We start from the raw sequence: 21,912 nt of genomic DNA, 5'->3' as shown, positions 1-21,912 counted from the left end.
AATAATAATAATAATGTTAATAATGGAGTACTTTACTCCATTATACAACAACATTATTATTATTAGAATAACATACACATTTAGAAAGGGTTCAAATAAATAAAATCTACTACAGTACAGTACCTTCCATTACAAGTTGGTGAAGAAGTTGGACCACACGCCTTGAAGAGCTGGCCCTTTGGGCATTCATAATCTGCAACAAGATGAGGCAAGTCTAATGAGGTATGGTGGTCAGAATATTATTTACTTAAAGGGATTGTGACATAAAAAAAAGGTTTTTGTAATTCTTCCTATTTGTTTTAGGTTTTCTGAGCTCAATTAGCCCTTCACTAAATCCCACCCCAAATAGCGATTGTCCAATGCCAATCCAAATAGTTTAGCAACGGTTGCTATGCAGGTCAAGCTTTCTTCGCTGCTAACGTGCCTATTGGACAAGGATGGGTTGGGGAGGGACTTAGTGAAGGGCTAATTGCACCCAAAAAACCTGAACTTTTAACATTCAGTAGATTTTCTGTGGTCTGGGGTTTTCTGGCTCAAACAAGTGCTCTGATGTTCCTGTGGAGTGTGATGTAAGAGCCAGCAAATCCCATATATGACAATGGGATTTGCCAGCAGATGTCACTGTTACACTGTCACTTGCCTATTCTCATTGCAGCTCAAAAGGCTTCACAGACACAGATAAAATCCCAGACCACAGAAAATCCACTGAATGTTCAAAGTTCAAGTTGTTGTGTATATTATGTATTGTATATACTAGCCCTTACCCGTTGTGAGATATCCCCCCCCCCCCCCCCCCCTTGTGGCCGCAGGGGGTACTGTGCCCTGGGTGCGTTTTTAATTCACTAATAAATTCATTATTAATCATTAATGTGTAAAATCAAAAAAAGGGCTTCGTTAAGACCTCCATATTATTATGGTCAATGCCTGTGTGAAAAGTGGGAGCGATTGGTGCAGGTGGTGAGGAGATACAGCGGTGTTTCTGACACACATTCATTCATTCAGACAGACAGACAGACATTGACTGAATTATAGTTATAGTATTATATGATGATGATTGTGTAATTGAGGTCATAAAACCTAAAAGAAAAACTAAAAATTAAAATAAATGAATGTCACGAAACATTTAAAAGGATCCCTGGCTAATAAGACAAATATGCCTTAAAACATTATACTTGCCCTCTACAACTAAAATTAAAAAATGAAAACACCTTCAATATTGTATTTCTTTCATAAATAGATAATCTTTCACTCAATTGGAGCTGGTCCTGTCGCAAGTTGATGATGTCATATGTCCATAATTATGGTCTAGCCCTATGGAATGGAATGGAATGCATATGCTAATAAAAACCAACTTTATGCTTCCTAAGGTTAATATGAGCATCAAAGCAATATTTAATACTTTTTATTAGCACGTGCATTCCATACATTACATAGGGCTGGACCACACATAGACATATGACATCATCAACTTGCGACAGGAGCAGCTCCTATTGAGTGAAAGATTCTCTATTTATGAAAGAAATAAAATATTTAAAGTGTTTTTATTTTTTTATTTTAGTTAAGTAGTATATTTTAGTTAAGTATAATGTTTTAATGCATATTTGTCTTGTTAGCCAGGGATCCTTTTAACAACTCTCAACATACGTATATTAGAGATTCAATAACAAAAAGCTTCATACCACATAGTCCATTGGTAAGATTCCTCCAGTTAACACAGACTCCCGATTCTGCACATTCTGAGGCATACGTGTCTATGCTGCTACAAACCACCGTGGTATTAGGCATTTGACACATGTCAAACTCACAGGCCTTATGGTACGCTGTTGGTGGAACCACTTTGTGGCATTCCTCAAAGATCCTTCAGGTTAAAAGAAAGTAAGCTCATGTCAAGGTCGGCGTGTGACTGCATTGCACATATACTGTACATTATTCCACTTTTTTATATAACTTCTTACTTGCTCAGTATAATCTGGCAGATTTCAGGTTTGCATTCAGGTTCGGGTGTAGTGGTCCATACGCCTACTGTGGTCGATCCTCTGGGGGGCGTGGTGGTAGTAGCAGCAGCAGGCGTTTTATCACAATAAGGCTTCTTCTTATCTTTGACCTTCCATTCGTGAGCCATTTCAGGACAGTCAGGATGGATCTGACCATTAGGTAATCTGCAGTCATTTGTTTTGTTGTTGTCACAACAACCTGTGGGGCCAAATTGTTCAAGTTTTTACTACGGTATTTAGATAACATTCTTCACCACATGACATCACCCCATCTGGACCTCAATGCAAATGTAATTCAAGCGGTATCTCACCACACTGTCCCTCTGTGTTGTTGTGGAAACGGGAGTTTGGCAATGTGATGACATACTGAAGTCCTTTGAACTTCACAACGCCTTCAATGGCAGGGATTTTCACCAGCATCTCAATTCCATTCATTGTTACAATGAAGTCAGCATTAGAGAAGGTTGGGATTACATGCTTGCCATTGACAATTACCTGAAGATTGGAAAAAATAATTATGAGTGCTTCAGCTTTACAGGGATATCTAGTAGTTTGTCTGTTAAGAGCAACATTGTGATATTAATTACCTTGTTCACAGTCACCTTTCCCCTCTGTTGGTCGAGAATAATTTCATGTTGTTTGTAACGTATAGTCAAGGCACGGGTACATGTGATTTTTTTCCCACTATTGTCACAGTTTTCATTGTCAATAAGAACAGTGAGATTATATCGTGGAATGATTTCTTTAAATAAAACATATGTGCAATTCTCTTGAAAGCTGTAATATTGTCCATCGAATGTCACATAATGAGGATCTCCCCAGCCATAGCAGACACCTGGATAGATATAATAAATGATACACAAAGCATTAAAGGACACATAGAAGATAGAAGACAGAACATCTTGTTTCTCAGTACATTTAGGATAAGATCTGATATTGACATCTACTTACACTGACACTCATAGTGAAAACAGCAGCCTGATTTATCATAGACCTTCACTGGTGGAAGTTTATTAACACAGGTTGGTTTTGTCACTGCTGATGTACACAGTGATGATGTAATTACTTTTCTATTTTCACATGTTTGTGTGGTACAGTTTGATCGCCAGGTTTCTCCATGCTGTCGGTGAGAGGAGTGGAAAAAACTTTGAGAACCAACAAATCAATACTATATTAAATAACTGTATTTAAGCAGTATTTTGCCATCTCATTTTTGTTGAATATTTTGTTAAAAGTAGCCTATATTTGAATACCTTTCTTGGTGGATCAAGGTGAAGACAATCCTTAGGAATTAATCCGGTTGTGGTAGGCTTCCCTGTGGTTGTGGTAGTTATTGGTTTTTCTGTGGTTGTGGTAGGCTTCTCTGTGGTTGTGGTGACCTTGGTTGTGGTTGTGGTTGTAGACTGGCATGGTCTACTGTGTTTTGTAATGTTACCCGTACACGCAAAGGGATCACAGACGGCAACGTAACACCAGCCATTGGCATCTGTTGCATTATAGATAAGAGCTCCTATTATGGGAGAAGGAAAAAACATTAATTCTTACACTATGCTGATTTAAAAGATATGTGAAATAAAGCCATGGGTGCCAATCGCTACAGGAACATTTGTACGTACCCTGAACAAATTCCTGGTTCTTGTAGTTGCATTTACATGTTCTCTCTCTTTCTGTGGTCGCTTTAACTGTGGTACTTGGTTTTTCTGTGATTACGGGTTTTTCTGTGGTTGTCGTAGTTGTAGGTTTTCCTGTGGTAGTTGTTTCTGTTGGAGGCTTTTCTGTGATTGTGGTAGTTGTTTCTGTTGGAGGTTTTTCTGTGATTGTGGTAGTTGTAGGTTTTCCTGTGGTAGTTGTTTCTGTTGGAGGCTTTTCTGTGATTGTGGTAGTTGTTTCTGTTGGAGGTTTTTCTGTGATTGTGGTAGTTGTAGGTTTTCCTATGGTAGTTGTTTCTGTTGGAGGCTTTTCTGTGATTGTGGTAGTTGTAGGTTTTCCTGTGGTAGTTGTTTCTGTTGGAGGCTTTTCTGTGATTGTGGTAGTTGTTTCTTTTGGAGGTTTTTCTGTGATTGTGGTAGTTGTTTCTGTTGGAGGCTTTTCTGTGATTGTGGTAGTTGTTTCTGTTGGAGGCTTTTCTGTGATTGTGGTAGTTGTTTCTGTTGGAGGCTTTTCTGTGATCGTGGTAGTTGTTTCTCTTGGAGGTTTTTCTGTGATTGTGGTAGTTGTTTCTGTTGGAGGCTTTTCTGTGATTGTGGTAGTTGTTTCTGTTGGAGGTTTTTCTGTGATTGTGGTAGTTGTTTCTGTTGGAGGCTTTTCTGTGATTGTGGTAGTTGTTTCTGTTGGAGGCTTTTCTGTGATTGTGGTAGTTGTTTCTGTTGGAGGTTTTTCTGTGATTGTGGTAGTTGTAGGTTTTCCTGTTGGAGGTTTTTCTGTGATTGTGGTAGTTGTAGGTTTCTCTGTTGTAGGTTTTTCTGTTGGAGGTTTTTCTGTGGTTGTGGTTGGCTTAGTAGTAGTAGCTTGAATAGTGGTGGTACTAAAGATAAAGGGTGTAGTAGTTGGGGCACGTGTAGTTGTTGTTGTAGTTGTTGTTGTAGTTGTAGTTGTAGTACTTGTAGCGCATGGCTTCATGACCCTTGTAATGTTTCCATTCTTTCCGCAGGTTGCAGTGATACAAGTATCATCTCCATCATGTGTGTCATAGATTGTTGCTCCATATTCATATTTGTTCCCGTTGTACAAACAATAGCAAGCTGGAATAGAAACAACACACACACACACACACACACACACACACACACACACACACACACACACACACACACACACGCACACAATGTTGATACAGTCATTTTTATAATGTGTTTACTGCAATAATATGTATATCAGAATAATATATAGTTACCCTTGACATCATAGGTGCAGTTTGCTTTTGTGGATGCGCAAGAACTTCAAACATAGAGATTAAATAAGTTTAGTTCATGAATTAACAAATGTATTCATAACACACTCTTCTCTTTTAAAGCACACATGTCAAAAGGATTCTTATCTTTTTAGAACATTTACCGTATCAGTCAGACAGTTTCAATTATATTTAATTTGTTCTTTTGGATGCATTTGGAGAATTGAATGATTAAACAAACACATTTCAGGTTTTCATGTTCTCAGCTCCTTTGTCTATACGGAGCACAACGTTGGCTGAGGAATGAAAATACATTCATCCCAATTTCATACGTTGAAGTTATGCATAGAATCTGCACATATTGTATGAATTTGAATCCCTCACTTTGGTTGATTTATTCCCATTTGGGGAGTTTTGGCACACACAATACACATTCAACCGTTCTCTCACTGTATGTGTAGTTAATTGAGTCTTTCTACAGAATTACATCTACATAAATACCATGTGTGGCAGTTCTGGACTGAAGGAGTGTCTGAAGGAATGTCCTCTCCTTCCTCATAATGCTTCCCATCAACATAACAGCCACACTGCTTCGTCTGCACACATTTCATAGTAGATTCTTCCAGATAAGGTCGTTCCGGAGGGCATCGTGGGTAGCACCCTATGTTAACATTATTCCATGGAGACCATAGAACAATACAGAATGGATATGAGTTAACATTGCTATCGATGCACTGAAAGGGACAACATCACGTTTAATCAGATCATTGCACTGCAGTAGCTACACTAAATCTAACCAACTCTAACGTCATTCTTAAACGGTCACGTAAGTGGTTCATGAGAAAGTCAACAAGGGTGCAAAACCTCATTACATAAACAAGATAGTGATAGATTGCTCGATACATCTTCTGTCATTACCAATGAGTATTAATCTGTTGTGTCGTGAGTCTAGCTGTCAATGGTGTCACTGGTCGCTAGCTGTACTAAACACTGTAGCCTCAGAGCAAGCCAACAAACAACATGGCGCCCAGAACGAGTCCTTCTAAGGCAGGCTCTGCCCAAACTCCGCCCATTTCTCTTTGCCTATTACCATTTGCTTTAAACTACTTTCTGCCTGCTATGCTTGAATTCTCCTCAGGCATTTAGCTCTATGTTATTGTACTTCCTCTATTTTCCATATCTATACATAAATGTATACAGTGTAGATATACCTTCAAGAGCTGGTATCGGATTGGTGCATAATCCTGAAGGATTTGTGCATGTCTTCATACATGGTTTACCACAGGGTTCGTAGTTCCATTCACATTCTCCAGATGGGTTGTAATAATCACAGAACAGAGCTGTGTAGGACAGAGACAAGACAACAGCAAACACCCTCTCTGTTAGGGTCAGTGTATCACAATACAACAGAATGACAATGACAGATGCTTTATGTGTTTCATTTGTTAGAAGGACAAAGACTCACGGCAGACTTTGGGAGTTCTCCACCTCACGCACACTCCAGCTATGTTACAGGCAGCAGCGTAAGCTGCCACCGCTGTGCAGAAACACTCACAGTCACCCCCAGAGTTACAGGCACAGGAGTCCTTCACACACGCTTCATAATAGTTTTTGGGATCCACCTTTTTCCAGAGAAGACATTTCATTATTGCAAGAATATTACGATTTGCTAGTGAATTCAGCAAGATCTCATGCAGATCTCATCCTTTTGATGATGTACAGTATGACCACAACACTGCCCTCAACCTCAATTAACTTAAATAATCAGTATTTTGTTGCAGCATTATATTAGGGGCATGGTGATAATTCTGCAACATTTTGTTTAAGTTAACAAATGTGTTGTTTTGGTAGAATCATTTGAAATATAAATAAAGTTAACTAATTACTATACAAAAAACATGTCCGATGTCCGTCCATACGTGCGTGAGTACAGTATGTGTGTGTGTGCGTGAGTACAGCATGTGTGTGTGTGTGCGTGCGTGCGTGCGTGCGTGCGTGCGTGCATGTGTGTGACATGCTACCTTCAAGTGACAGGCTTTGAATACATCAGTGTTGATAATGCTGCAGTGCTTCACAGCCCAGGCCTGTCTGTAGGAGTAGACAGCACAAGGACCTTTCTCACTTTCCTTGTCAGGACAACTAGGAGAAACTTTCCAGCTGTTTCCAAACTCAAGAGGTTTTTTAACCACTTCCTGGTTCCTGGCTGTGAAGTCATTCCTTGCATTACCATCATAGTTCCCACACAGACCACACACCTTTCCCTGGAGGACAGATAGTGTGTTATTTTATGGAAAATAAAAACACTCTACAGCTAGTCAGAAATCTTAACCATGCGTTTATGTTCTATTATTATAGTTATTGTTAATACATTATAGTTCTATTGTTAACTAACCTTGTATGTAGAGCTGAGTTTGATCATCAGACCTGTCTTCTTGTCCCAGATGAGAGTCAGTCCCTGTTTTGCCTCAAGGACCAAATAAATGCCCATAGTGTGGACCTTATAGGAGACCTCCTGGCTTTTACTTTGTTTGACAACTTTGACTCTTTCCTCACTCAGTTCAATTTCAGTGTCCTGAAATAACAAAGAGAAAAGCATATCGAAGTGTAATGGCCAACGTAGGGTAGAGTATGTGTACAGTGTATGTGTGTGTGAGTGTGCGTGCGTGCGTGCATGTTTTTTTACTGTGCTTTGTACCCCTAAGAAGAGCTTGATCGAGATGGAGCAGGTCTGGTAAGCAGGCCCACATGGGACACTCTCAGTCAGAACCCTGAAGGTGCCGTCGGTGTTGCCGCCGCAGTAATCCTGTAAGATGCTGGCATTAGCATTCTGACTGAATTCACATCAAAACACTGAAATAACAGAGAGAGACCAAATAGAAACCTCTCTATTGTACCTGAGCAAAGACATATCCACAGCCACCATGAAAAGAGAACCTCTTGGCATCAAAAGTGACATAATGACCCTCTCCATAGATACTGCAGGTCCCTTCACATTGCTTTGTGGTGCATTTCCATGTTTTCCCAGAGCACGTGCTATAATGACCATAACAGAAAGGTTTAAATCTAGAACAGATTCTGAATAACACACAAAGACATACTTCAGAGCATGAAAGTCCTTTACCAGGTGTTACAGTCCACCTTGACCGTCTGTCCAGGCTCATAGGTGACCCCACCATACGAACAGGGACACTGGTTGTCTTTGATACATCCCCCTTTACCATCGGACAGCAAGCCGCCAGGACACACACAGCCTGACTCACAATCAGAGCTCACCTATACAAAACACATCAAGTTCAGTTCATTATTTATCAACACCACACCTTTATCTACAACAAGCTCAAGTCAGCATTGCATTGATAACATGTTGTAATATTTTAGAAGTACAACTGTTGTACTGCTTATTCAAGTCAATTACTGTATGTGTTTCATTACTGAATGACTAAAGTGGTTCTGTCAGCTTTAGGGCCCTCTCTGGTACGCCACCTTTCTCCTTATGCCTAGACTTACAGTATTAGCCATATTTTACTATTCAGTTAATATGTGCGTATGTGTTTGTGTGTGTGTGTGTGTGTGTGTTAGGTTGCGCAGGTGGTGAAAAACAACCATGCTATTTCCGTGCTCAGACCCAGGCACCCACCCAGCCAGACAGACAACCACACACATAGCTCCGTAAGGGAGTGTTTTCACCACTCAAAAAGGCAAAAGTAATTTACACATTCAGTGTCGGCAGACTGACAGCTCTTCTGGCATTCTGAGCCTTTTGTGTCCGCCGAAGCTTTGGAGCAGTTGAAGAAGACCATTGGAGCTTTGCAGGCTGAAGAGAAAGAAAATGGTGTTAAAAACTGGATAAACACCATATACCTCTTATGTTAGGAATTATGCAATGAATGATGCTGAGTACCCACATGTAATGTCTGGTTTTCCATAACACTTGAGCCTACCAAGCTTGCAGACACTAGGAAGTGAAAGAGACACATTGGACAGTAGATCAAAGAGAAGTAGTAAAACATCAAAGAAGAAGCATTGGAGCAGTGAAATCCTCACCAGGTTTTTCCTTGAATCCTGACGGTGGTCCCAGGTTGAATCTGGTGATACTTGTCATAACAGGGACATTTTATCGCTGGCACACAATCTCCCTTTTCATTAAGATAAGTTCCTTCAGCACATCCACAGCCGTCCACAGGAGTAAAGGCAATCTGACACGTGGTGTCGGGCTGGCTTAGAGAGCGACAACCACGATTACAGCTGGTCATTTTGTAGCTGTACACCATGCTAGCAGGGCAGGAGGTTGTGTATTTGTCTGTGAAAACATGAGAGGCTGTCAGGTTTAAATCTGTTAAACACTGCTAGCTGTTCATGTCAAATGAGATGTTTGTATGCAGAGCTTACTGCACACTGTGTTTCTCCACCCAGTGATGAAGATGCCTGCTGCAGCGCAGGTCTGAACGTAGGCAGATACAGCCGCACACATGCAGTCTTCACTCTTCTCACAGCTGCAGGTAGCCTCCTTACAGCTCTATGAAGAGGGTTATTCACAGGGTCAATCTACACACACTTTTAGAATCAGAATCAGTTTGTGTGCATCGTTCCCATCCTAACATTTTTTCAAGAAAGGGAAGAGGGGGGGGGGGGGTGTAAGGAGATCAAGCAGGAAAGAGAACACCCCCACACCCCCCATAAAAAACACATTATTTACACATAGTACCTGGGATAAGAAATGTATAAGGTGCGTGAGCAGCCGCTGTGTACTGTGCATTCAATATACTGAAGGACATTATTCAAGGTACTAGGACATGGATTAATGTGCAAGGATCGGAGTCAGCCGCATAGAGACTGACATTGGTATAATCCGCATTAATCATGTGGCTGTATTATTAAAGCAATAAGCCACAAGAGGTCTCAGGTTACCGCATATTTTATAATGGCTGAGAGGCGTAGTGAGACCCGACCTTATATTAATATAATATGTCCATTTCGCCTCAGGGTTTCCTCCGGGTGCCGTCTCTATTAATAGTCTTCAACGATAATTCTGCAGTAAAAAGTAATTTTAAAATAAAGGATTATTTTTTCACTCAATCAATTTGTCCAACATACTAGGAATACCGGAACGCTCGCCTCGTCCGTACAGCCGGGGGAATTAAACTGCTCTGCCTGGTATTCCTAAACGTAACCTCAGTGTAAAAGCCATTATGACTTTGACTATGTTAATTGATGATGTCACATCGGGGCGTGGTTACAGAGGGTATTTAGCCCTGTCCCTGATTAGGCACAGGTGTTGCTGACAGGCAGAGGCACTGTTTTAAACTGTGTTTGTTAGGCTGGTGGTCTCTGTATGCGTTAATTGTCCGTTTATGTTTATTTTATTGTATTTAATTTCAATAAAAGTATAGGACATTGGACCTTGAATAAATATGATTTAATACCAACTGAATGGGAACGTTTTGGACTTCAGTTCTTCTACACACGTCTGAACATCCTCCCTGGCCGTCGGCAACCATGTAGTGCCAAAGTATTGAACTTGGGTACTATAGTAAACTATGCCTAAACAGTTAAACCTATTCATAAACTTAACCCCAGAAACACATAACTCTAAACTTATTCTAACCTTATTCTCAGGTAGCCTCCTTACAGCTCTATGAAGAGGGTTATTCACAGGGTCAATCTATACACACACATTTAATCTACATTTGGCTGAATTATTTGTAAAATATCAAATCTTACATCTTCATAGAACTCTGGATCTATTTCCGAGTGACACTGGGAAAAAATCCCTTTGGGGTCAGCAATCTTGGAACACCAATTCTCAGCGTACTTCTCTGAAATGTAAAAAATAAAAAAAGTTAAAGTTAAAAATTTAAATGTGTTATACACTGAAATTGTTCAGTCGACAGACGAAAGCAATGTGCAGATTACAGACCTTTCTGTACATTCAGACTGCATGCACTGGTAAAGACTTTGCTGGCAGGACAGGAAGCTTTACTCATCCATGTATTAGCAAACTCTGCAGCCCGAGCCTCAATCAGCCCACCACTGGTTTTTAAGTCATCAGTTCTAACATCGTTAAAGTCTCCACAAAGACCTGGGGAAACAACAGACAGTCATATCATTGCATCACCATTTGAATATATTGTTTTTCAATAATACAAAACATTATGGTATGGATGCATACCACGGAGCTTCCCCTTAAGAGACGCAGCAGCTGTGATGTAGACTTGCATTCTGGGTGTTAGCTGTATCTGAACCTGGAGTCCATAGCTAGTATGAATGAGCACGTGGAACGTGGACGGCTTGAAGACTTTTACATTGTCTGTGAAATACAGATTTACAGAATGACTTATAGGGTTCCATCTTGCGCCACCCTTATCCCTTATCCCTAAACTTATTTGCACATTTCTTACTATTTTGAAAATCATTTTAAAATAGTTCAACTAGCTGATCTACATCTACACGTTGTGAGCTTGTAGATCAGCTATTTCAACTATTTTAAAAAGGTTTTTTAAAATAAAGAAATGGCAAATACGTTTAGGGATAAGGGATAAGGCAAGATATACTGTAGCCCATAGTACATTGAAGCCATTGAACATCGATGTCTGTAATAAACAAATTTGATTCCATGGAAGAAGAAATACAATAACGACATCCTTCCAATTGGATGGGAACTCACCCAGGAGGAGGGGTACTTGAGAAATCAGTTTGTTATAATATAATCTTCCACTGTCTTCAACTTTAATTTTCTGTAATAAAAAGTAATAAGTACGTCACCATTATGTAGGCTACTTAGGCTACTGTATATAAAATATATGTTGATTTTATATATTTTTTTGTAGAGAGACATAATAACCTACCTGTCCAGGCAGGACCACAGTTACAGCCTCCAGACATGTCTCAGAGTCAGATTTACCACATCTGGACAGATCACCATGAACTGTGATGTTCTTACTTTTCACCTGGAAAACAAGGTGAAGATGAGAAACACAGCCTTTATTTGACCCATGGGTCTAAGAGAGGACCTTTATTTGACCCCATGGGTCTAAGAGAGGACCTTTATTTGACCCCATGGGTCTAAGAGAGGACCTTTATTTGACCCATGGGTCTAAGAGAGGACCTTTATTTGACCCCATGGGTCTAAGAGAGGACCTTTATTTGACCCATGGATCTAAGAGAGGACTGATAAAAGGACAGAGAGGCTAGAAGATTAAAACCAACTGCTTATGTTGACATTGTTACAGTATATAATGAAAATCAGACCCGTCTGAAGTGAGTGGTACTGTACTGTACTGTACTGTACTGTACTGTACTGTACTGTACTGTACTGTACTGTACTGTACTGTACTGTACTGTACTGTACAAGCTCTCTTCCCTGGTGTGTGTGTGTGTGTGTGTGTGTGTGTGTGTGTGTGTGTGTGTGTGTGTGTGTGTGTGTGTGTGTGTGTGTGTGTGTGTGTGTGTGTGTGTGTGTGTGTGTGTGTTAGACAGACAGTGAGAATATGTTATTTCCGTGCTCAGACCCAGCCAGCCAGGGACACAGACACACATAGCTGGGCAATGGATTGGTTGCACCACTCACTCAAAAACCCAATGAAAACAATGATTAACATCAGAAAAATCATGATCAATCTCTCAGAGCTAATGGCGTAATCTCAGCCAACAGCAGGAACAGTACCGTTTGAGAAGTTCAGGTCTTGTTGGAAAAAGTACTTAAGTTGAAGTATCAATACTGCAATATGGAAATACTCTGTTGCATGTATAAGCCCGGAATTTAAAATGTACCGGTACTTGAGTAAAAGTACAAAGGCATCAAAGTATTGGCATCAAAATGTACTTAAAGTACCAAAAGTGTATACAAGTTAATGTATATTAAGTATGCACCCGATATTAATGACCTTTTGAAAATAGCAGATCTACAAGCTCACAATGCGTCGCATGATCGCGACACATTGTGAGCTTTCACATCGTCTCTTTTCAAATGGCCGAAATGTATATAGCCATTAGCCAGGGCTGAAGTGATTAATGTATGTTTCGTAATAATAAGCAAAATCTACAAAGTAACTATTGCAACTAAAGTTTTCAAATAAATGTAGTGGAGTAAAGTAAATGTACTTCTACTTATTATGATCATTATTATGACTAACTTGTGTCAGAATGTAGGAGCAGTCTCCGCTGAACTCGTATTGGTTCTCGTCGTAGGTGGTGAAGAAACTGCCAGCCATGACGCTGCAGCTTCCAGGACAGTTGGTGTCAACACAACTCCACCTTCCACCTGTACAGGTACTGAAACACACACATGTATATGAAATACTCTATATAACATACCGCTATGCACTTTACATAATGGTAATGTATCAGCCATATTTCATGCCCTTTGTTTGCACAGCTGTACTTTATTTGCAAATGACACTGTACATAATAAATTCACCTGTATACAGTATAATTGTACAATAGGATTTCTGTCCTCTGTATGGAACTATCATTCTTGAAGCAGCATCATATTTGATGGCAGACACTTTGTGGCTGACAATATAGCTGCTCTGGTTTTTGCTTTTATTCTTGTTGCTCATAATGTAGCCTACACTTATAATAAGTGTGTGACAATAGTCTTTAAATCTTTGGGTCTAAAATGAAATTGTCTCTAATGACAACCATGGCCAGTAATTAAGCTGTGACGTTGTGCCTCGTTTGTGTAGGGGCCTTCGTTCGTTCATTGGTTCGTAAAACTCAACTCTTTATAATTGCTAGTGCAGTTATACATTATCAGAGCACTTCATGGAGGCCAGTCTTTGACATCAAGCAATATTCTGATGGTGATTACAGTAGGCCTATATGATGTTTATATATATTTATTTATTACCATTTTGAACAGGCCTTGGTGTAGGACTCTCCAGCCTTGTAGGTTTTGCCACGGTGAGCACAGGAACACTGTTTAACAGGGACACAGCCACTCTTCTTGATGTCGTCAAACACAGTTCCTTGAGAAAATAATAATAATGATAATGATAATGATAATGATAATGATAATGATAATGATAATGATAATAATGCTTAGTAATAACTGCAGGTCTACAATACTAAGCAGGACTACAAGTATTACAATAACAAATAAGTTCACCGAGTTTCAGTAGAACTAGCAAGAGAAAAGCTGTATGAACTAATTTCTTATCACATTTCTCTCCTCAGAAAACACCACATAGATTTTAGAAATATGGTTCAATATTAATTCAACCAACAGAACACAGACATAAAGGGTGTTCAATAGTGTTGGTTAAATATTCTGGCATCACATCGTGGCGGGCAGAACACATGGGAGCATGTTAACCTTATTGTCGTAACCTGATTCTTAACAGTAATCAGATATGGATGTTATATTAATGTGGTCATTCTTGTTGTACCTTCTGGACAGAAGCATCCGTTGATGCAGTGGTCATCACACTGCTTACTCCTCTCTGTGTTACTGCAGGTGTCTGTGCAGGGACTTCCACATTCTTTGTACTCCATGTTGTATGGGCAGTTCTTTGCTATTCGACAAAATCAAAATGAAGTGTCATGACAGAACTTTAAACAGTGCTTTGATATATTTTTAAAATATTTAATATTTCTTACTACAGAGTTGATGCTTCTGTGGATTTCCACCGGCGTGGGCACACTGGCGAGAATACTCAGCCAGGGTTGAACACAGACATGAGCTGCTGTTGTCACAGTGACAGAGATCACTGGAACAAGCTTGGAGAAAAGAATCATAATCCAGCAGCTCTCTGCAGCCTTTTAAGGCAGGTGATGTCAAGAGCTGTTCACACGTTACATTCTGTGGGTCAGAATAAAGAAACAGAATTAGCATGGAGCATATTCACGTGGGTGATATATTGAAACATGTTGAATATGTTGATAATGCTTCACTGTTCTTGTCATTACTTGTTGTGTACAAGTCTTGTTGTTTGGTTGGACATCATCACAGTCATCACTGTCTGAGGGACCATTGGCTAACCAGCGTTCTGCGTAATCATCCACTACAATCACCTCCCCTGTAGAGAGACAATAAAGGTCATTACACACTGGCGAATTAGCGACGCGAATTATTCGTGCGAATAATTCGCCTTTTTTTAAAACCAATTGAAGTCAATGCAAGCTTCCACATCAGTGGCGAATGTGCGAATGTGCGAAAATGCGACCGTTTTCGCTCTTTATTTGTTCGCTCCGGTGTTCGCTCCGGTGTCGAATTTTTAATTCGCGTCGCTAATTCGCCAGTGTGTAATGACCTTAAGACATAAGCTTTAATGACAAGTAGCTTTTAGTAACACTGGTATCTAGTTTTAATATTTATTCTTTACCCAGCACTTTGTAACAGATTTGTTTTAAATGACTAAATAGCGCCTGGCATCAGTGGCATGTACTTGGAGTGGTTGTCAGGACGCTTTGTTTCAATGCAACCAGTATGTGGTCTATATACCTGTAGATGGAATCATACGTCTGTCCCTAAGGCAGGGATACCTACTATTGATGCTCAGTAACAGAACAGTCAACTATAAGCTAGGCCCTAGCTTAGGGTTCTCAACCTGTGGGTCGCATATACATATACACCTAGCTTAGGGTTCTCAACCGTGGGTCGCATATACACCTTCCCTAATGATTATCTGGTTTCAGTATTTATTTATGTTGTATTGTCTCTATTATTAAGGTTATTGTAGCAGTCAATTTATATTGTGGGTCGGGAGGGGGACGGGGCGGGGGTTCCGAGACACTGCCAAAGCATCTCCGGGGGTCCCCGGCCAAAAACGTTGAGAACCCCTGAACATCAACATCAAGCTAAACTATAAGCAAGGGAACATCAACATCAAGCTAAACTCATGGTCAGTTTCTCTGCAAACAGTACAGTGAGTCACAGCGAGATGAGGGTTTGTTATTCATCCTGAGCAGAGATTTCCTAAAAGTAATCAATAAAATCATCGTCATGAACTTAAGTGGTCAAATATACCTGGAGCAACGTCACATTTGGAGATGTTGCAGAGCTCCCAGCGTTTATCTGGGTCAGTGGTGTAGCACCATGGACCTGTCCAACCATCTGGATTACGGCAGTAGTTGCTCTCCAGGCCTCTGACAGAAATATGCAGATATGTACAGTAGGTAGTAAACAGACCAACAGACAGACAGACGTGCGTGTGTGTGTGTGCGTGCGTGCGTGCGTGCGTGCGTATAGATAGATAGATAGATAGATAGATAGATAGATATATAGATAATATATAGATAATATATAGATAATATATAGATATAGATAGATGGTTAATGGTTATAGATGCATATAGATGGAAAGATACTGTAGAGATAGATAGATAGATGGATGGATGGATGGATGGATGGATGGATGGATGGATGTTTGGCTGGGTCTTCTTACTTGTTTGGGCGTTTTTCGGGTGTGCGGTCGTGTTTATGAGGTGTTTGGGCCGTCCAGTTCTGGCAGGTTTTCCCAGAGACCGACTTGGCAAGCTCCCCCCGATAGTTGCTGCCGTCCCCATTGTAGCAGGTCGTCTCATCACCTAATGGTTAGGATGGGTAAATGCAGACAACAAATGTCCCGTATGTGCAAAGTCTGCAAACATACAGTAACGAAAATACCCCAAAGGGTAACCAGACAACTTCTAACTGACCATCCCACTGAAAAAAATGGAACCTGCATGAGCCAATGGATATTGTAGAGGTTGTGTGATCAATGCAATTTGGCTATTCTGAGTGGCCAAACAGCATTGACCACACCTCCAGGTCTTAAGTTAAGTAATAAGACCTGGTACTTAAGACACGCATAATACTGCCCAATGACTCAGTTGCTTTTCATAAAACGTTTCTGAATGGTAGAGAGGCCACATGGGAAAGACATGAAACTTACTCTGAAGGGCCAAATGGGGCGCTAGAGCAACCGGTCTTCTAATAGGCATTAATGTCCTGTTTGACCTATACTGCCATGAAATGTTTCACAGCTATGTTTCTCATCATGAAGAACATATTGTCCTCAAGGACCAATAAGCTGTGACTCTAAGATTGTCTGTAATTTAGAATTTTAGTAAAAACTCTCAAATGCAAACTCCTCCTGGGATTTCTGCGTGAAGATTTCTGCACAAAAACTATCTAAAGTCCTAGTCGAAGAGAAGGTTGTAGGCGGCAGGCCTGCCCTATACATGAACAAATGAAGCCTCCATAATAATGTAATAATATAATACATAATTTAGAGGGTGGCATTTGATTAAAATCTAAATACTCACCTATGGTGAAAATCAACCATTTTTAAGAAATCGTGCATTATATGCCAAACAGTGCTGAAACAAACCTTACTCTAGTTGGCCAGAGGGGGGCACTATAGCAATAGATTGAAATGCAGACTGTGAACAGTATACCTGTATGACTTGTTTAGTTCACCACCATGAAACATGCTTACAAAAATGTGCAACATTCAGTCCTCATATAATAATGTTTATGTGTGTTTGAAATCTGCATTATAAGCAACATAATATAGCCATAGCTTACAATAATGAGTGTTTTGACTTTAGGCTTTATTTGTTGCCTAATTTGCCTATAAAGTCAAATTTGTCATTTTTCTCTCCTGAAAACCTTCAAAATATGACTCATAGGCAATTGTGCTATGATGCTAACGATTATGTTGCTATTGCATTGCTTGGCAGCTAATGTATTATTATCATTATTACCGTTTTTTCCTTTTCTTGTTTTGTTCTTTCCTTTTACCTTTTTCAATAAACTCATTGTAGATCTCAACTCCATTGAAATCTCCACACAGTCCACAGGTTTGGTTTCTGAACTCCTCGTCCAATTCCACCTTAAAACAAATTTAAAATTAAAACATATTTCAGTATCAATGTTCTGCTTACACTATCCTAACATTAATATTTATAAATAGCATTATGGTATGGTATGGTATGGTATGGTATGGTATGGTATGGTATCGTTACAATATGTGACCAGGTCTAGCAAAATGGTCCTCATCTCGCCTATAATGAAAAGGCAGAAAATCTAAAATAAACTTGATTTTTTTTTTTTGTGATTTTCGTTTTTTTTTCATATTAACACAGTTTGAATGTTGAAGAAGGTTTTCATTCCAACAGATTATTGATTTGGGCAAATTAAATGTATACATTTATAAGTCAAAGTAGGCTAGCCAGCTCTAGGTGTTGAAATGTTGTGAACATTCAAAGGGGATTTTCTCAGCTTTGGGTAAAACGGCACAATCATTTTAAAATGGTCATATCTCCTTCAAATATTTTCCAATTTCATTGAATGATACATCATATGAAAGCTTACATTCTGTACTTTAATAATCTGTAAAATTACTCTGGTCGAGATGAGGGCCTATTTACCAGACCCGGTCACATATCTGGTTGATCTGATTAGTCAACTAGACATTTACAACGTGGTTAAAACAGCATGACAGCACACCTATCTCAAATGCTCAAATTAACAATGGCTCATCATTATAATGATTGTATGACTTCAATCATTAATGTTCGACTAATGACTTTCGCAAAAAGTACTTTTGTATACATTTGTTATAATTAATAATGAAGAAAAAGTATGTTTTCCAGACCTACCCACAGAGAGTCTTCAAAGTTGGTCATGAGAACGAGGCCGAACTTAGCTTTGACCTTGATGTAGGACGAAACTTTCTCCACTGTAACGCCATCACTGAACTGATAATCTTTCACCCTGCAGAGACACAGAAACAGTTGTTTTTCAAAGCTTTGGGCATGTTTGTATGTTAGCTGTGTTATCTAACATCCTGCAGTCAACATGATTAACCGGTGATGTATATGAGTCCTAGTGCAGGTGTGACTAAACAATGTGCACACTCACTGCCATGTTATTAATTCATTAATTATTCCTTAACCCGTTTAGGCCTGACCTCGACATTTAAAAAAAAATCTTCTAAATCCTCCAGTTTTCTGAAATAAATATTTTCACGATTTTTCAAAAATAGCAGACCTACAAGCTCGTAGCGCGCCACTCGGTGGCGCACTATGAGCTTGTAGATCTGCTATTTTTCAATAGCTAAATTATAACATAATGTTTAAAACACCAAAAGGGGTTCCCGCCCAAAATAGGTTAAAGACGTAGTGAAGTGAAAAACAAGTTTTTCATATACTTTTAGACCATATGCGTGGTCATCATACTCTATAATCATAGATGCCAAAACAATGGGAAATGTTCAATTTGTGTGTATTTTTATATTAAAAGTCCATAAAAATCATATTTGAATGACTTCCTTGAACACTTGGTGCATGATGACGTGTCAAAGCCCACATGAATAAAAATGGGTGATTTCATTCACCCGTTTGATTCCCATTGCTGCGTCATTACTCCAAACACAGCTGATTACAGAACTACTTTTTAATCTCATTCAAGATGACATCCAGACAGTGTATTACACATTTTAAACGTAATAATCAGCATGCTAAAATATGTATCTGAAAACATTATAGGTTAGAAATAAGCCACATATGTATACGCGCATGTAGCGTAGACACTAATGTCGCATAGCCTGAAGGGATGCGGCGCTCTGATTGGTTCAAAAACACACAGGCTTCCGTTTCAGACTGAAACGGCAAAATAAAATGACAGAAAAAGCCATTGCACCCTGACTTTAACCAGTTTAAAAGGCAGGTGGCTTGCACACATCCAGTTCCTGGCTGGTGCCGGACCAAGGCAAGGCAGGCGGCCTTCACCTGATGAAGGCCGCCTGCGGTCCAAACGTTGTGTCTTAACTATGGTGTTTAAATAAAAGAACACCATTGGAGCAATCCTGTGTGCGGACCCTGACTTTAACCGGCAGAATTTATTAAGGTTCCACTGGAACCCGAAACGTACACCGGGCTGTGGGAAGACGCTGTTTCTTTTACCCGGAGAAAACCTTTTCTGGCCGTGATCGTCGGTTCTTTGGTTATGGGCCATTGAATAAAGCTAGTTTTGACCAGGGGCGCAATAAGCCTATCTCACAGAATTTCCCCGCCCCCTTAATACGCCCCCTTTCGGGGTTAGTGGTGATAGCGTGACGTCACTCCATAGACGCTACATGTTAACAGAGGTCATTTAAGAAGTCTACAACTTTTGTTTTTTCAAGGTAAGGTTTGTTCTATCTGTTCGAGCTGATTTACCATCTTGTTTGCTTCATAATAATATTGGTCTGTCACATTTTTACATTAGAAAATGTACTTCTCCAGAGAAAAGAACGTGTAAATGCTAATGTTAAATGACACCACTATTTACCGTAAGTGGGCGTGGAAAGCGGGCTGTGAGATAGGCCTATCTGGGAACGATCTACCAGCGATCAACTTATACAGTGGCTATTTTCTCAGAAAGTTTGCCCCAGAATTGGGTTCATGTGGTAAATACCAATAGATACGTACACTTTGTCGTTGACTGTGATGGAGTTCTTAGACATTTCAATGATCACTCCTTCCAGGTTCATTGTGACTTTGTATCCTTCGTCTGTCCTCTGCAGTTGGACGTTAAACTGACTATATGCTGCTTTGCATTGAGACGTCAGGATGTGGTTACAACTTGAAGACATCTGGAAGACATCTCCATCATATGTCTTGTAGTGACGGTTCCCCCATGTACTGCAGAACTTCTCATTATGAGATGGTCTAACCTCTGCAGGGAAGACAAAACAATCATCCTGGGCTTTGTCTAATAAGAGTAACATACATTGTAAGCTGCTTAAGGAACTATATAGTATTGATTTTTGGAATTTTCGTTTTTTTCATGTCCTATGAAAGCAGGGAATCATAGCGTCAAATGGACATATTGATTGTTCAGTTTGACCAACCAGTTTTGGAGATATGGCTTATAGAGTAATGTCTTGCAGAAAACAACAAGTTGAGAAAACAGGCTTGAAAGGTTCCCTTTTGTGGTCTCTAACATTACACCTAGCTACATGTTTGGGCATTTATTTCATATTTACATGCCGATTTCAGCTCTGACACTTATTTCAGACATGCTCTAGTATGTGAAGAGTCTGCCTGTGCTATAAACTCATTTAAAAGTCCTCTGGTGAAAAGCTGTAATGTGCGCGATGGCAGTCTCTCAGTCAAATTTGGTCACAAATATGTCTGTGTGTGTGTGTGTGTGCGTGCGTGCGCGAGTGCGTGCGTGCGTGCGTGCGTGCGTGTTCCTGTCTGCAGTGTGTTTGTTTACATACCTATTAAAGGGCCTTTGTTGATGGACTGAATTAAGACTGTAAGAAAATACATAAAACATTCTTACTCTCAAATCACATGGAAATATTTTCATCAGTGAATTTGTACACTTGAAATGCTCCATACATTTATTGAATGACATATTGTTGGTGAGTCGAGCAATTAAAAATGTTACACTTAATTTATTACATTGTTTAAAAATCCGCTATCCACTATTATCAGATTCAACATAAAACACAAATTAAAAATATTTATTTTATAATGGTGCTGTGCACATGGCTATATTAATTTAAAATAAAATGCAATAACTCATCCACAAACTGTATGCATTCATTCGTTTATGATCTCCAATTAAAAACTGCCATAAATTGTACTTTAGTGAACTGATTGAATGACAACCCGGAGTTACCTACCAGCATTTAAGGCGGGAATCCCCAAGAACAACGCTATCCACTGCAGCCATCGCGGTGGCATCCTGTTCAGGTCCATTTTCTGACAGCTCGGTTTGCTTCATCTCGTTGGACTTTTTGCATGTCTTTATATCCACCTAATAGTAACCATCCCGCCCAATGACCTTCTATAGGCACACCCAGAACCCTCCTCCTGCTATTTGTTCTTTTTAATATCCTGCATTTCTATTTGCTGTGACTGTGAAACGTCTTTTTGAACGATCCATTATTGAGCTCAGTTCAGTACAGATACGTACATCATGCAGAAAACCAAATACAAGAGATTAAAGGTGCCATAGCGGCTAAATTACCATGCCCTAAGCAAACATTAAAGACATGTGCCTAAAACATGATCATCAGGTACTATTATTATATTATACTAGGAGGAAGAT

At 39.7% G+C, this 21,912-nt stretch overlaps 1 protein-coding gene across 1 annotated transcript; it reads right to left on the bottom strand.

The window, feature by feature from the left end:
- Positions 1 to 4,518: 4,518 nt before the first annotated feature.
- LOC306933002 (mucin-2-like) lies at positions 4,519 to 21,560 on the bottom strand (the record flags this gene model as incomplete). The annotated part of the gene is made up of 25 exons (XM_079514972.1): positions 4,519 to 4,634; positions 6,165 to 6,224; positions 6,350 to 6,506; positions 6,906 to 7,145; positions 7,277 to 7,456; positions 7,580 to 7,687; positions 7,779 to 7,917; positions 8,006 to 8,157; positions 8,598 to 8,698; positions 9,274 to 9,400; positions 10,606 to 10,700; positions 10,802 to 10,963; positions 11,054 to 11,126; positions 11,730 to 11,831; positions 13,017 to 13,155; positions 13,733 to 13,850; positions 14,271 to 14,396; positions 14,482 to 14,683; positions 14,791 to 14,900; positions 15,851 to 15,969; positions 16,268 to 16,409; positions 17,608 to 17,698; positions 18,468 to 18,582; positions 20,280 to 20,526; positions 21,485 to 21,560. 25 exons carry the CDS (start codon positions 21,558 to 21,560, stop codon positions 4,519 to 4,521), a joined length of 3,297 nt encoding a protein of 1,098 aa, XP_079371098.1.
- Positions 21,561 to 21,912: the final 352 nt, after the last annotated feature.

The sequence above is a fragment of the Electrona antarctica genome (assembly GCF_951216825.1).
Source record: "Electrona antarctica genome assembly, chromosome: 11".
Lineage (NCBI taxonomy): Eukaryota > Metazoa > Chordata > Actinopteri > Myctophiformes > Myctophidae > Electrona > Electrona antarctica.
This window is presented reverse-complemented; position numbering and strand designations above follow the sequence as displayed.